Raw genomic sequence first — 12602 nt, 5'->3', positions numbered from 1 at the left:
AGTCTGATTGGGGTAGTCCATATTTTAAAGGAAAAAAAATTATCTCTGAAGATATTTAAAATTTCATCATTCTTTCTTGAAAGTATGCTATAGTGAATGAAAAAATCAGAATCATAAGATTAGAAGACCCATTGAAATATCTAGTCTGTCCTTCCACCTCCAGGCTAAACTAAAGTTATACAATCTCAGAGTGATTGCTGTCTGCTCTTTTTAAACTTTCAGATGAGAAAGCCAAGTGCCAAAGACTCATTTTCTAGATGTTGGGGTGACTATGGGTGGGTTCTAACCCTGAAATCAGGCCAGGGATACTGGTAAGGGCACAGAAATGGTGGAACTAAATGGGGGTACAAGACTGGGACTTGGTCACAAGCACTGAGGTAAGAGCCTAATTATAAAACCCAGGATACAAAATTAGAGCAGGAATGGAAACAGGCTTGAGATACCAGGGTTATGCATTTGTGGGTCCTTCTCTTTCCCGTGCCAGCCAATCAGATTGGTCCCAGGGATTAGAATGTAGTTAGACCTATAGATGAGGATTTTGTATCCTCAAACCAGCAAAAGGTTAGGTGACTTATTTATTCCCTGACTGAAGTAAGTAAATCTTTGTTAAATCTTATCTTTTAAGATAGTAGAAGATGACATAGAGCCTTAAAACATGATTCAACTAAGAAGTATGGAGTAACTGAATCCCCTAATCCAAAATACAAGTTTATTGATGGATTCTTGACTAATTATAACCGGATTACTAACTCAATTTTCTTCAGTTACTGTTCGACATCCAAAGCCGAATCAATCAAGTTTGAATTATGAGTAAATATTGGTTTGAGCCTCTGTTTTCATGCAAATGTTTTTCTGAGGCAAAAAGCTTCCAAAGCCCTGTTGTATCTATTGACAAAGGAGGTCCATATATAACACAAATGTTGAGAGTCCATTCCAAGTGGGCTTAATAGCCATGTGCCTGTGGCTCTAAGGAATGTAGATACCAGAATATGTTGTTTGCTAAAATGCAGATATTGTGCAGCTGTTCCCTGGAGCTCAGTCCAAAGGTCTGGATCTGAGTAAACATAAAACCATTCTTTGCATTTGTTTCAAGTCTAAAGTTTCAACACAGTCTTTTAGTTGAAGAAAATAATTCTCATTATTTTATTTTTAAAAACAGCAATGATATTTTGCTTTCTTAGCCATATAATCTGATTGTTTAAAAAATTTTTTAGAAAAAAAAAACATTTCCAATATCCTTAGGAAGAAAAATTCTGTCAAATAACAGTGTTACAGAAACATATGTACAGACTTCTGGAATGTTTATGCTCAAAATTTATGCAAATGAAAAGCTTTTTATTTATTTTAAATGTGTCCCCTAGCATTGTTGCTATGACAACTGACAAAAATTAGGGGTAATCAGCTCCATTTTCAGGTTCAGCCCAGCCTCTCCTGACATTTTTTTCTTGCTGGAAAAGAACTGAATGTAATTCATTTCAAAGACATTTGATGTTTTTGAAAGGACCTTCGTTTATGGCCAAAGCTCTATGTGTATATACAAAATGAAGCAAAGACAATTATACAAAAAGTCAAGTGATAATATTAACAGTAACAGCTCATTTTTAAAATGTTTTAAGGTTGAAAAATCCACTTCATTTCCTGATAGGAAATCTGAGTATTATCCTCATTTTACAAATGAGTAAACTGAGGCTTAAAGAGTACAGTGGCTTCCCAAGTTCATACTCCTAGTAAATGTCAAAACCAACGCTTGAACTCTGATCTTCTGATTCTGATACCAGCACCCTTTTTACTAGACCAGGCTGGAAAAATATGTGATCTGAGGAATAATCACCACCAACGCCCATTCTCTAGAAGTAATCTCTGTCAACTACAATATTTCTTTTGACCACAACTACTCCAGGAGTGGACAGAGAGAGAGAAAGCCTATCAGATACCTGATGCTTCATTCAGGCAAAGGACTCAATATAGGTTAAGTAATAAATATGGAATCACAAATTTGTGCCCTGCAGAAGGCATGGAGTCAATACATAGCCAGAAACATATCTCTTCTTTGCTGTCAGTGCCTTTCCTGTCAGTGATTTAAAGTAGGTTAGCATGCTGTACTCATTAAAACTATAGCCTACTGCATTAAATGTATTATATTATTCTAGTTGGGAGGTCAAAAAGATCCATGTAACTGCCCAAAGGGTGACATACAAGATTGGATTTTACATAATAGAGTCTGTTCACCACTGTGCTCTGGTAATAAAAAGATCAATTAGTGGCCATTTTGGTGTTACAACTTAAATATACTTCCTCGAACTAGGAAAAAAAAGGTTCTGTGTTATAACCTCCAGTCGACAACAATACTTGCCAGAACTTTCTAGGGAAATAAAGTAAGAATCGGATTATTTCACATTTTTCTGCTTTAAAATACTAGTGGAGACCTGGTAATTTTAAAAGATGGTAATTTCAGCCATTTCATTCTGGTTAATTTCTCATTTGGAAAACTAGGATCCAGCTCAAACAATATGAAAAGAATAGTGATTTCCATCTCTGGTTTTGCCATATACTAAAGATCATATAGGAATCCTCAAAAACTTCTCAAAATTAATTTTAATTGACTTCATGTTTGTAAATAGAGTAGGAATTTTTTCACATGAATAACATGGATAACTATCATGCTCATCATACATTTACTGTATATAATTATTACATTTGAAGAGAGCAGGATTTGACTTACTTTAAAATAATAAGCTATTAGAACAGGATTCTACTGTACATTTCATACAGTGCTTTTTTAAAAAGTACTAGAGTGCTGCAAAAAATAACGAATTTCCCAGCAACCTATTCCCAAATAGGTTTAGAATTACTAAAAAAAGAGATAAATCTATAGAAGCAAGATCAATCTTTAAAAAATGCATATGAGCTAGCAAATTCTACTATCTAGTGATAGCTTAAGTGCATATCCTTGTTGTTCCATTAAGGTTTAATACTGGTAACTTCTTGAAAAACTGTTCATTTATTTTATGAGGAAATAAAGCACGTAGAGTAATGATTTGTCTACAGGTTTATAAGAACTGGTCCTTTCCTACTTGGAGTGGGACACTGGCTGCCCTAAAAACAATTTCAGTAGATTCTCCACTCTTTCTCCACTAGCCTTAAGTAATATACATAATTCTTTCTGAGTTTATTATCCACAGCTTATTAGTCATATCTTCAATGTGAAGTCACATCTGCCAATAAAAAAGGAATGTAATATTCTAACTTATTTGCCAAGGAATCTCCCCAGTGACACCATCTGTTAGTCTCCTTATTGTCTTATATCCACATAATATGTGATTGAGATAGAAATTAGAGAGTTCTAGATCCCCAAGAAACTACAAACTACTCCAGATACTTCCAAGATTGAATACATTCAGAAAAAGAAACTGTAGCATTTTCCTTCTTAGCCCAAACTATTAAGGGAAAATATCATGCATTTCTGTAAAAGCCAAAGTCCCAGATCATTTCAGAATCATCTAGGCCTAGGCCCTTGAATTGTATACAGAGCTTTTCCCAGGCAGTTGATGTGGGCTGATGTGGCTTTTGTGGTTCAGCCTGCTCCAATCTGACCATGTCAACATGGCCTCAGAAAATGGAACTGACTGTGCATAGAGTCAGGCCAGAAGATGAACAATTCTCTTCCCATAGAAATGCCTTGTCCAACGATGTTGATGGCCACAAATATGACTAGAATGAGTCTTAACCTTAAATGATATGGATGACCAAGGTCTGTACTCTCTGTTCCTTGAATGGAAAGGGCACTTCCTTCTCTGGAGACATCAATCAGTACTTTTCAACTAAACTTCCTCTTAAGATTCAATGGATTTTTCTTACGGTAAGAAGAAAGTCTTCTTAAACAGCATCTGCAGGGCAACGTGAATATTACCTTCCATTCATCTGCTTGTGATGCAAAATTTAAGATAAAATAATGGAAAAAATTTAGAGGAAAACTTGACATTTGAAGTCATTTGGTTGTAAATGTTAGCCGGTAAAGAGCTGTATTGCGTAGTGATATTTTTAGATGGCTTTGAAATTGAACTACATAACTTTAATGATAGAGGTATTTTTCACTCACTCACTTGTTAAGTTTTTCCTTCGGTGCTACTCTGGGAATTATGAATCATTCATTGTTGGAATACAAGCATTCAGGCGGCATCAATCCAATATAGAGAAGAGGTAAAGGAAGAAATGTTTTCAGAAGATGACTTTCAAAAATATGGCCTACTTTTATTTCAAAATAATAAGCAAAATTCTTCTTTTGGGGAGTGGTAGTAGAGTAGAATTTTTGCTTTGGTGTTTAGTTTTAATTTGCACTGTAGTAACCTGTTCTTTTCAGCTATGCAACATTCTCCTGATTCATTTCTCTCCATTTGTGATGTGTTTCTCTGTGATGTCAATTCATCCCTGTCCATTCTGTCATATCTCCATCTTTCTCTTGCTGCTTCTTCAGATTGCACTGCGTGTTAAGAGGTAAGATTTATCAAAGGAGGTACTTGTGTTTAAGTCCAGGAAGAATCCTCTCTCCAGGGATTTCCGTTTTTCTGCCTGAAAATCAGCACTTTGACACACCTTTTTATGAGGATCTTTTGAAGACATTAGTTCCGTCTCACTCTTGAGTGCCTCATTTCCTCCTCTGCACACCCTGAGTTTTGAATCCATGTAACAGATCATCCGCTGTTCTGCTAGACCACACATCATAGTCCTTACTTTTGCACCTTGATTGACTCTCCATCTTCTGTAAAGTAACATGCACGCTGCAAAGCAAGGGAAAAGGATATCTGTACCAAACATGGCTTCGCTGGGTACGAAGCTCCAGAATGCTGAGCCTTTCACCAGACCCCTGTGGAAATGGAATAATAGTACAACTTTTGGATTGTGTGATTATTCCTTAATCATAGCACCATAGGGTCACAGAGTTAAAGCTGTAGACCTCTAGAGGTCATTTAGCTCAACTCTCTCATTTTACAAATGAGGAAGTGAGGTTCAGGGAGGTAAAGCATCTTGTCTAAGGTCACACAGGCAGTAAATGGCAGAGCTGGGATTTGAACTCAGGTTCCCTGGCTCCAAATCCAGAAATTTTTCTACTATACACACCACCTCACTCTTGAGATAATGTATGTAAAAACTCTTTGCAAATCTTAAAGCATTGTATAAATGTTTTCAAATGTTTCCCAGTTTGTCTGTATACACAATTAAATTAGTCAGCTAAATGTCAAATCTACCCTACTGCAAAATACTTTAGAATCAAGTATTTTGTCATTAAAGGTGTATGGTGGAGCTAAGATAGAAAGTAGTCTCCAATCTACCAGTAAGCTTGGGCAAGAAGTTCCCCTGGATCAGTTAGTTACAATACCTGAATTTTACTTTGTGAAGTTCCTAAAAACTAGGAGCTGGTACTGTTAACAACTTTAATGTAGGGTCTTGAATTTTTTCTGCAGTTGCTGCCATTCTGGAAAGTAATTGGTTTCAAGGATGTTTTTTTTCCTTAATGGGCTGAAGTAATCAGCATCTAATAATCACCTAAGACCCAAAGCTTAGGTCCATTTATTCAGCCCTTAAATTTCTCACCTTTTTACCTTTATTTTGCCATCTGAGGATTAAAAGGAAGTAAAGGCAGAATCACTATTACATGGATTTGGATTGGCGGAGGAGAGCCCTCTCAGTAATTCTAGAAGTCAAAATATCTACCTCATAATATTCTCCTTCTACATTTGTGTGAAACATCTCCTCAGGCTCCTAGTCATCCTACCTTAAACCAGGATCCCCAAGTGTCAGAAGTATGCCATAGTAGAAATAAACGTCACCTCCGTTGCCTTTCAATCTACTGTCTTCTTAACCAGCTTTTTAAGGAAGTTGATTGGTTATATCCAGTTCAAAAATCTCTCAGCCTACTAGTCAAATAAGTATAGGATCTTATGATCATATATCTCAAGCTAAAAGGGACACCAGAAGCTATAAAATCCAATACCTCTTCTTTTCTAGTTCAGAAAACTCAGGCTTAGAAAGATTAAAAGACTTGCCCACGGTCACCGAGGTAGTTATCATATACGGAATTTAAACCATTCCCATTATGCTATCTGCTTCTCCTTTGATATATATGTGTCCATGTCTAATATCTATTTTATAGGTATACTGCCCCCATGAGATCATTGTTTGTTATATGCAATCATCATCACACTCTTAAAATCAGTCCCTGAGAATTGTCTCAAACCTTGTACACGCAATGCAGTTGGTGACAGATTTTTAGAATTGATGTTTGTTTGCTTTATTTGTACATTCTTAGTTAATCCTTTAAAAAATTATGAAAGTAAGTAATGTACAGAAATATACTTTGGTCTCATAAAGAATATTTCTGGGCATTATAAGAAATAGTCAAAGGAAAAGTTTTGAAGAAACCTACTTTCTCAAGTGATCCTCAAGTAGTCATTACACTATCACAAAACAAATCCTAAAAAAATTATTTTCCCCACACCTATCTCCACCTGGAAATGCCCTAGAGTCCTATCCATCATGCTGTTTATAGCAGGGAGTTTACTTAACTCTCTGTTTAGTGAGGACTCAGCACATGTGCTGATTAATGGAGCTGACAGTTCATCACTAGGCTCTAGAGACAAGAAATAGTTTATATGGACCCTTATAGTAACTTGACTCAATTAGGAAGGTAATATATTATAGAATTGTGCTCTGATTCCTCACTCTTCTTGTGGTAAAGAATGGGGGAAGTCACTAGTCCAATCAACCTTGAAAATATTAAGGATTTCTTTTAAGTAGGTGATGCATGGAGGAGATAGAAAGATGGAAACCTACTAATAAGAAGTTGAAAGAGAGGAGAATTGTACAATAGCAATGAAAGCTAAGACAGGAAACAATGGGACACCCAAAAATATAATAGAAAGGGAAGGGAATAAAAGAAAGAGAAAAAAGAAATGCGAGGAGATATCTATAGCATGATATTAAAATGCTGATAAATGACAGAGGGGATGTTAGGAGATATGAGAAAGCAAATGAAGATTTAAAAATTGGATGCTTTAAGAACAAAACAGTCTTACATGAGAAGGGAAAGGTTGGAACGATGGTCAAAAATGAATGGTATATTCAGTTATTGAGAGGGAAAGAAGGAAGGAAGGGAGGAAAGGAGAGAGAGAGAGGAAGGGAGGGAGGGACTGAGGAAAGAAAAAAATCCTCTAAACTATCCATCCTAAAACTGTGTGTATATATATGTATATATATATGTATATAATAGTCTTGAAATTAAAGAGCTATGCTTGTTTATTTGGTTATTTTTTAATGTATTCTAATTCTACCTATAGCCTAGGAAATATTTCATATGAAAATGTTTCCTAAAGGTAATACAAATCAATCATAATTGAATCCAGTGGATAGGGGGAGAGATAAAAAACAACATGTTGGACCTGGGGTTTTGTTTCAAAGCATTACCAAAAAATATATTAAGTCCCTTCTACTCTATAATCCAAAAATACCACCCACATTTACCCATCTTCTCTTGGATCTTTTGCCTAATTCTTCACGGATCATTGTGACAATATATTGCTAACAACTGAAGTGAGATAATAACTTCCAAATCACTAACATCTCTTTATTGATGATGGCAGCTGACAATATAAAATGTTTTTAAAAGAGATTAAATGATAGTTTGTTAGTACTTACTGTCTTCAATTAATACCTCATTAAAAAAATTACCATGACGTGATCGATAGCCTTATAGGAAGAACTTCAGATCTCATAATCCCTTGAAGGATTATAATGTCTTTGGTTCTAAGATCACAGCAGAGTTGTATGAACCTTGGTATTCTCGGAATCCCATTTGCAGCCTTCTTTCTCTTGCTCATCCCCTTATAAAACATATCTTTTATAAACATATCTCTAAAATATCTTCTACAACAGTTTGCTGTTGGAGAGATTAGAGGAAATAGTTTATTTGTTTCCCCCAAATGCTTTGTCTCTTATGAATCAATTGGACAGTTTCCTGTTTTAACACATTTAAAAATCATGACCTACATCTTTTATATTCTTCATATAGTATAATAAAAACAGAGCAACTCATGCTAAGATTATATGTTCTATTTTCTCACTAGCCAGAAGGTATCTTGTGGTACAAACAGATAGTAATGTTATGATAATGATTATGAGGATGAGGTTGATGGTAGTGTTTATAGCATATATTTCATATGTATTTATGGGCTAATAAAACTTGTAGGAATAATAACAACCATGTTTATATTTATTTTAAACTTTGCAAAGAGCTTTACATACATAATTTCATTCACAATTCACAATAGCCCTGTAGGTACAGGAATTAATCCTCCCATTTTACAGATGAGGAAACTGAGGCTGGGAGAAGTTAAGTGATTAGACCTGGATCACAGAGCTATCAAGCATCAAATGGCAGATCTGGAAGCCAGAATTGTAAAATTCTAAATGCAGTACAGTCTCCATTTCCCCATGTTACTCTTCATGATATCAATGGCCACATCACTCTGCTAAAATAACAAAAACAATAATGATACCTTACATATTTGTAGTGCTCAACAGTTTATAAAGCACTTCAGCATCTCGTTTGACCCTCAAAACTCTGTGAGATAGATTGAGCAGGTATTATTATCCCCATTTCACAGATGATTAAACTAAGTCTCAGGGGCCAAGAAAACCAACTGAACAATTAGCTTTGGTGAAATGCAGCCAAGATCTTCTGTTGAGTGGGACAGTACGAACTTTATTTTTATTGTATTTTATTTATTTTTATTCACACAAGTTGAATCACTGGAGGGAAACTAAATGCTCAAGAATTTTACTGAAATAAGGGCATAAAGTTCTAGAACTAGAGTGTTTGCGTGCTTCATGATAAGGATCATTCTTCCTCCACATATTCAGTGAAACCCAGCACTCTCCCACGTGCCTTGGTTTAACCACATACCTTGGTTTGCATGCCAAAGCATGACACAGCTGCCCCGCTGAATGTACAAAGGTGGGTGGTGGGTGTGGATATAGGTAGAATTGGTGAGTTATTTCTGAAATCAATGAGCTCAAAAGCAAAAACTCACTTGAATTTTTATTCTCCTTGATTCAAATTTCTTAAGCCTGTGGACCTCATGCCACTGCATTAGATTGACACCATTTTGGAAGTCCAATATGAGAGAAATGAAAAATAATGGAGGTATAAGTAGATTAAAAACTATTTGTTCCCTCTGAGGCCCTCACAAAATTACTGGTTCCCAAATGGCGCGTTTATTTCCTACTTGGGCAACTTAATGTTCTTTGCTTTAATCATATCTGATTTTCTTTTTCCTAACAATTTGAATCAGGAAGCTCCAGTGGTGGCCAGGGCAGCATTGTTCCTGGAGTGTGCTCGCTTTGTGCACCGCTGCAACCGTGGCAACTGGCCTGAGTGGATGAAGGGACACCATGTCAACATCACGAAGAAAGGCCTTTCCCGAGGCCGATCACCAATCGTGGGCAACAAGCGGAATCAAAAGTTACAGTGGAATGCGGCCAAGCTCTTCTACCAGTGGGGAGATGTGAGCCACAGTTGTTTCTTCTCTTGTCAAAACTGAGTGAAATTGAGTTAGTAAAGACTTCTCATAGAATGGGACACTGATGATTTTAAATTATTTGCCCTAATCACTGAAATATAAACTCAAAGGAAAAATCAAATGGGGTGGTCTTAGAGTTCATTCTACGAGAGTTGGTATGGTGTTTGTTGCAAAAAGAAGTTAGAAGATTGAAATTAAAATTCCAGGTTACCACTTAACTATATGGTTTATGATATCTTTCTGAGGCTTATTTTCCTCCTCTTTGAAATAGAAATATTAATACCTTTCCTGCCTCTTTCTGACAAGGTTGATGCAAAGATTATAACTGTTAATTCAGAGTTAGAAAGGATTCCTGAGTCCATCTAGTTAATCTCCTAATTTTACAGATAAGGACCAAAGAAAGGAAGTGACTTGTCCAAAGTCACACAGGGAGTAAGTATCAAAGGTAGAATTAAAACTCAAGTTCTTTCCCTCCAGGGCCATTGCTCTCCACTATTCCCCACTTTGTCCCAGCAAAGAGACTGGCCTGCCCCTATGCTATCCTGACAAATCTTTGAAAGCATATACTTTTAAAAATGATTAACTGGAATAAAATACCTAATTTCCCTTAGTAATCCATTCTAGTGTGTCTGTTAATGTCTCACAATATAGAAGGGTCTTCTTTTTGTCTAAGTTTCTCCTGAATCATGCCAAGAAAAGTCAACTATGCATAGTATTTTGAGGCTTATGCTAGCTATGTGTATTTGTGTATATGTGTGTGAATCCATATTTTGCATTAAATGAATTCTTTTTGTATTCTTAAAAACAAGTTATCTAGCACACAAAAGACAATATGATGTCTTTCATAAAATTTTATTTTAAAAAACCTTCTAGTTCTGATATCTTTGGATATAGATCATTGGCTTTTAGAATTAGATGGATCCATATGCTTCTTCTTAACATTTCTTTTTGTAAGTAACTCAATATTCAAAATAGAACAAAGATCAAAAGAAATGTAAATTCCCAGCTAAAAATTGGGCACCTGTCATGATTGTTAAGTCATTTTTGAGTCTTATCTGACTTTTCATGACCGTTCTCCAGCTCGTTTTACAGATGAGAAAACTGAGACAAATAGGGTTAAGTGACTTGTCCAAGGTCACAGAACTAGTAAGTATAAGAGGCCAGATTTGAACTTAGGAAGATGTCTTCCTGACTCCGGGCCTGGCACTCTATCCACTGTTCCACTTAGCTGCCCAGTACTTGTTATAAATTCTGCTTATCTAAACATTTGCTTTCCTTTATATCTGAAGAAAGGCCATTACCTTTCAGTCAACTCCAGGCTGCCCCAACACCTTTGCCTGGTCCTTGGCTCTATTAATTACAACCTGTTCCTTGCTGCTATTTATCAAAATAGATTTAGTTATCTCTGTAAACCTACTACACTGTGAGCTCTAAATGATCTTTCCTGCTCTCCACCAAGGTGATCATTGGCCTGCAATCCAGAGCTCCAAATTCTCTCCTAGGATTGTTATAATGAAAAAGGAAATAGTGGGGTACAATGTTTTAGAAAGTGAAAATCACTGTAAATATGTGGTTACCCTTAAGGATAGGGTCTAGACCTGTGAAATTATTGGCATAAACAACCTGGATAAGAAAACCCTTCTAGTAATGCAAGTAGGCATCTTGTCTGAAATTTATGGCCTTAAAGAGTTGCTAAGAGTACTGAGAAGGCAAATGGTTTGCCTAGGGTCATAAAACCTATGAGTCAGAAGTAACATTTGAACTTAGACCATCCTGGAGCTAAGGCTAGTTCTCTGTCCACTCATCATATTGCCTCTCAGTGGCTACTGTTACGTGCTTAAAATGAACAAATTGTTTCCGAAACTATGTTTAGAAGTCCTCAGGAGATCATGTTCCTTCCTTGCCTTCCCACTAAAGCACTGGTAATGGCCACAAAATGTTTCAGAGAAGCCCAGTAAGCCCTTACCTCCCCCCCATCTGAAAGTCTATTCAGTCATTGTCTTCCCTTGAGAGTTTTAGCAGATGGGAATTGAGCATGGTAGCTAGTTAGTTCCTCCCAGTATGATTAAGTTTGTTACTGAGCACAAGAGAATTTGAAAGCCCATCACCTTGGTGAAGAGAAGCTGAGCTCTTGAGACCAAGAAGTTATGAGACTTCAGATGTTATTATGAAAAGTTCATCACCAGCTGCCTGTTTTTATGGGTTTCCTTTTGCATTTTCCCCTTATTAGTCATGCTTGGCTGGAGCTTATCAGATTTGGAGCTAAAATCGAATTATTTTGCAGGAAATGTTTAAATTGCCCAGTTAGCTCTTTTTTCTTGATAATTGTTGAGTTTGCCACTTAATCTGAAAGGTAAAGACCAGCTCATGCTCTCCCTGGGTACAAAGATTTCAACACTAATTGCATTTTTTATTTAGGGCACTTCAGCCAAATCCATGCCTGCCTTGATTTGGTATTCATCAAAGAAAATATTATTACTTAGGAATTTGCTTAAAATGTTGATGTGGGCAGAATTCAATTGAACTCAACGCAAGAGATATTTATTAAAACACCTACTCTTTTGCTAGGCACTGGGTAGGCAAGATAAGACAGATTCTTCTCTCAAGGATCTGCCAGTCTCTGACACAGATATGACAAAGAAAAGAGCCAGAAGTTCAGAAAAGGCAAAATGCTAGGAGAAATTTGAGGAAAGAAGATTTCATTTTCCTTGGAGGGGAGGGGTGGTAGAGAGAGGAAAGGGGAGAGATAAGTGGGATTAAGGAAGACTTTGTGAAGAGGGTGGCATTTTAGCTGGACCTCGAAGTAAAGAAAAGCTTCAGTAGTTAGACGTGGTATAGGAGAAAGAAAGCTGGGCTTAGCATCAAGAGACACGTGGATTCAGATCCTAGCTTTCTTCTTCGCTAGTTGTAAAAACTAGGATGTCACATAACCTTTTTGGGCATCATGCTTCTTATAAAAATAGAATTTATTGATATATTTTCTATTGGTCTACCTGGATTTCTTCCCATTATCACTCTTCTCCCACT

The 12602-nt window shown here is 36.4% G+C and overlaps 1 protein-coding gene across 1 annotated transcript in view; it reads left to right on the top strand.

Moving 5' to 3' along the window:
• UNC80 (unc-80 homolog, NALCN channel complex subunit) overlaps positions 1–12602 on the top strand; it is a 227958-nt gene that overhangs the window by 90584 nt on the left and 124772 nt on the right. Inside the window, exon 23 of the mRNA XM_036755726.1 lies at positions 9348–9560. Within this exon, the coding sequence (XP_036611621.1) occupies positions 9348–9560 (213 nt within the window). The remainder of the gene's footprint in view (positions 1–9347; positions 9561–12602) is intronic.

The sequence above is a fragment of the Trichosurus vulpecula genome, chromosome 4, assembly GCF_011100635.1.
Source record: "Trichosurus vulpecula isolate mTriVul1 chromosome 4, mTriVul1.pri, whole genome shotgun sequence".
Lineage (NCBI taxonomy): Eukaryota > Metazoa > Chordata > Mammalia > Diprotodontia > Phalangeridae > Trichosurus > Trichosurus vulpecula.
Note: the sequence above shows the minus strand (reverse complement) of the source record. Positions and strands in the feature narration are given on the sequence as shown.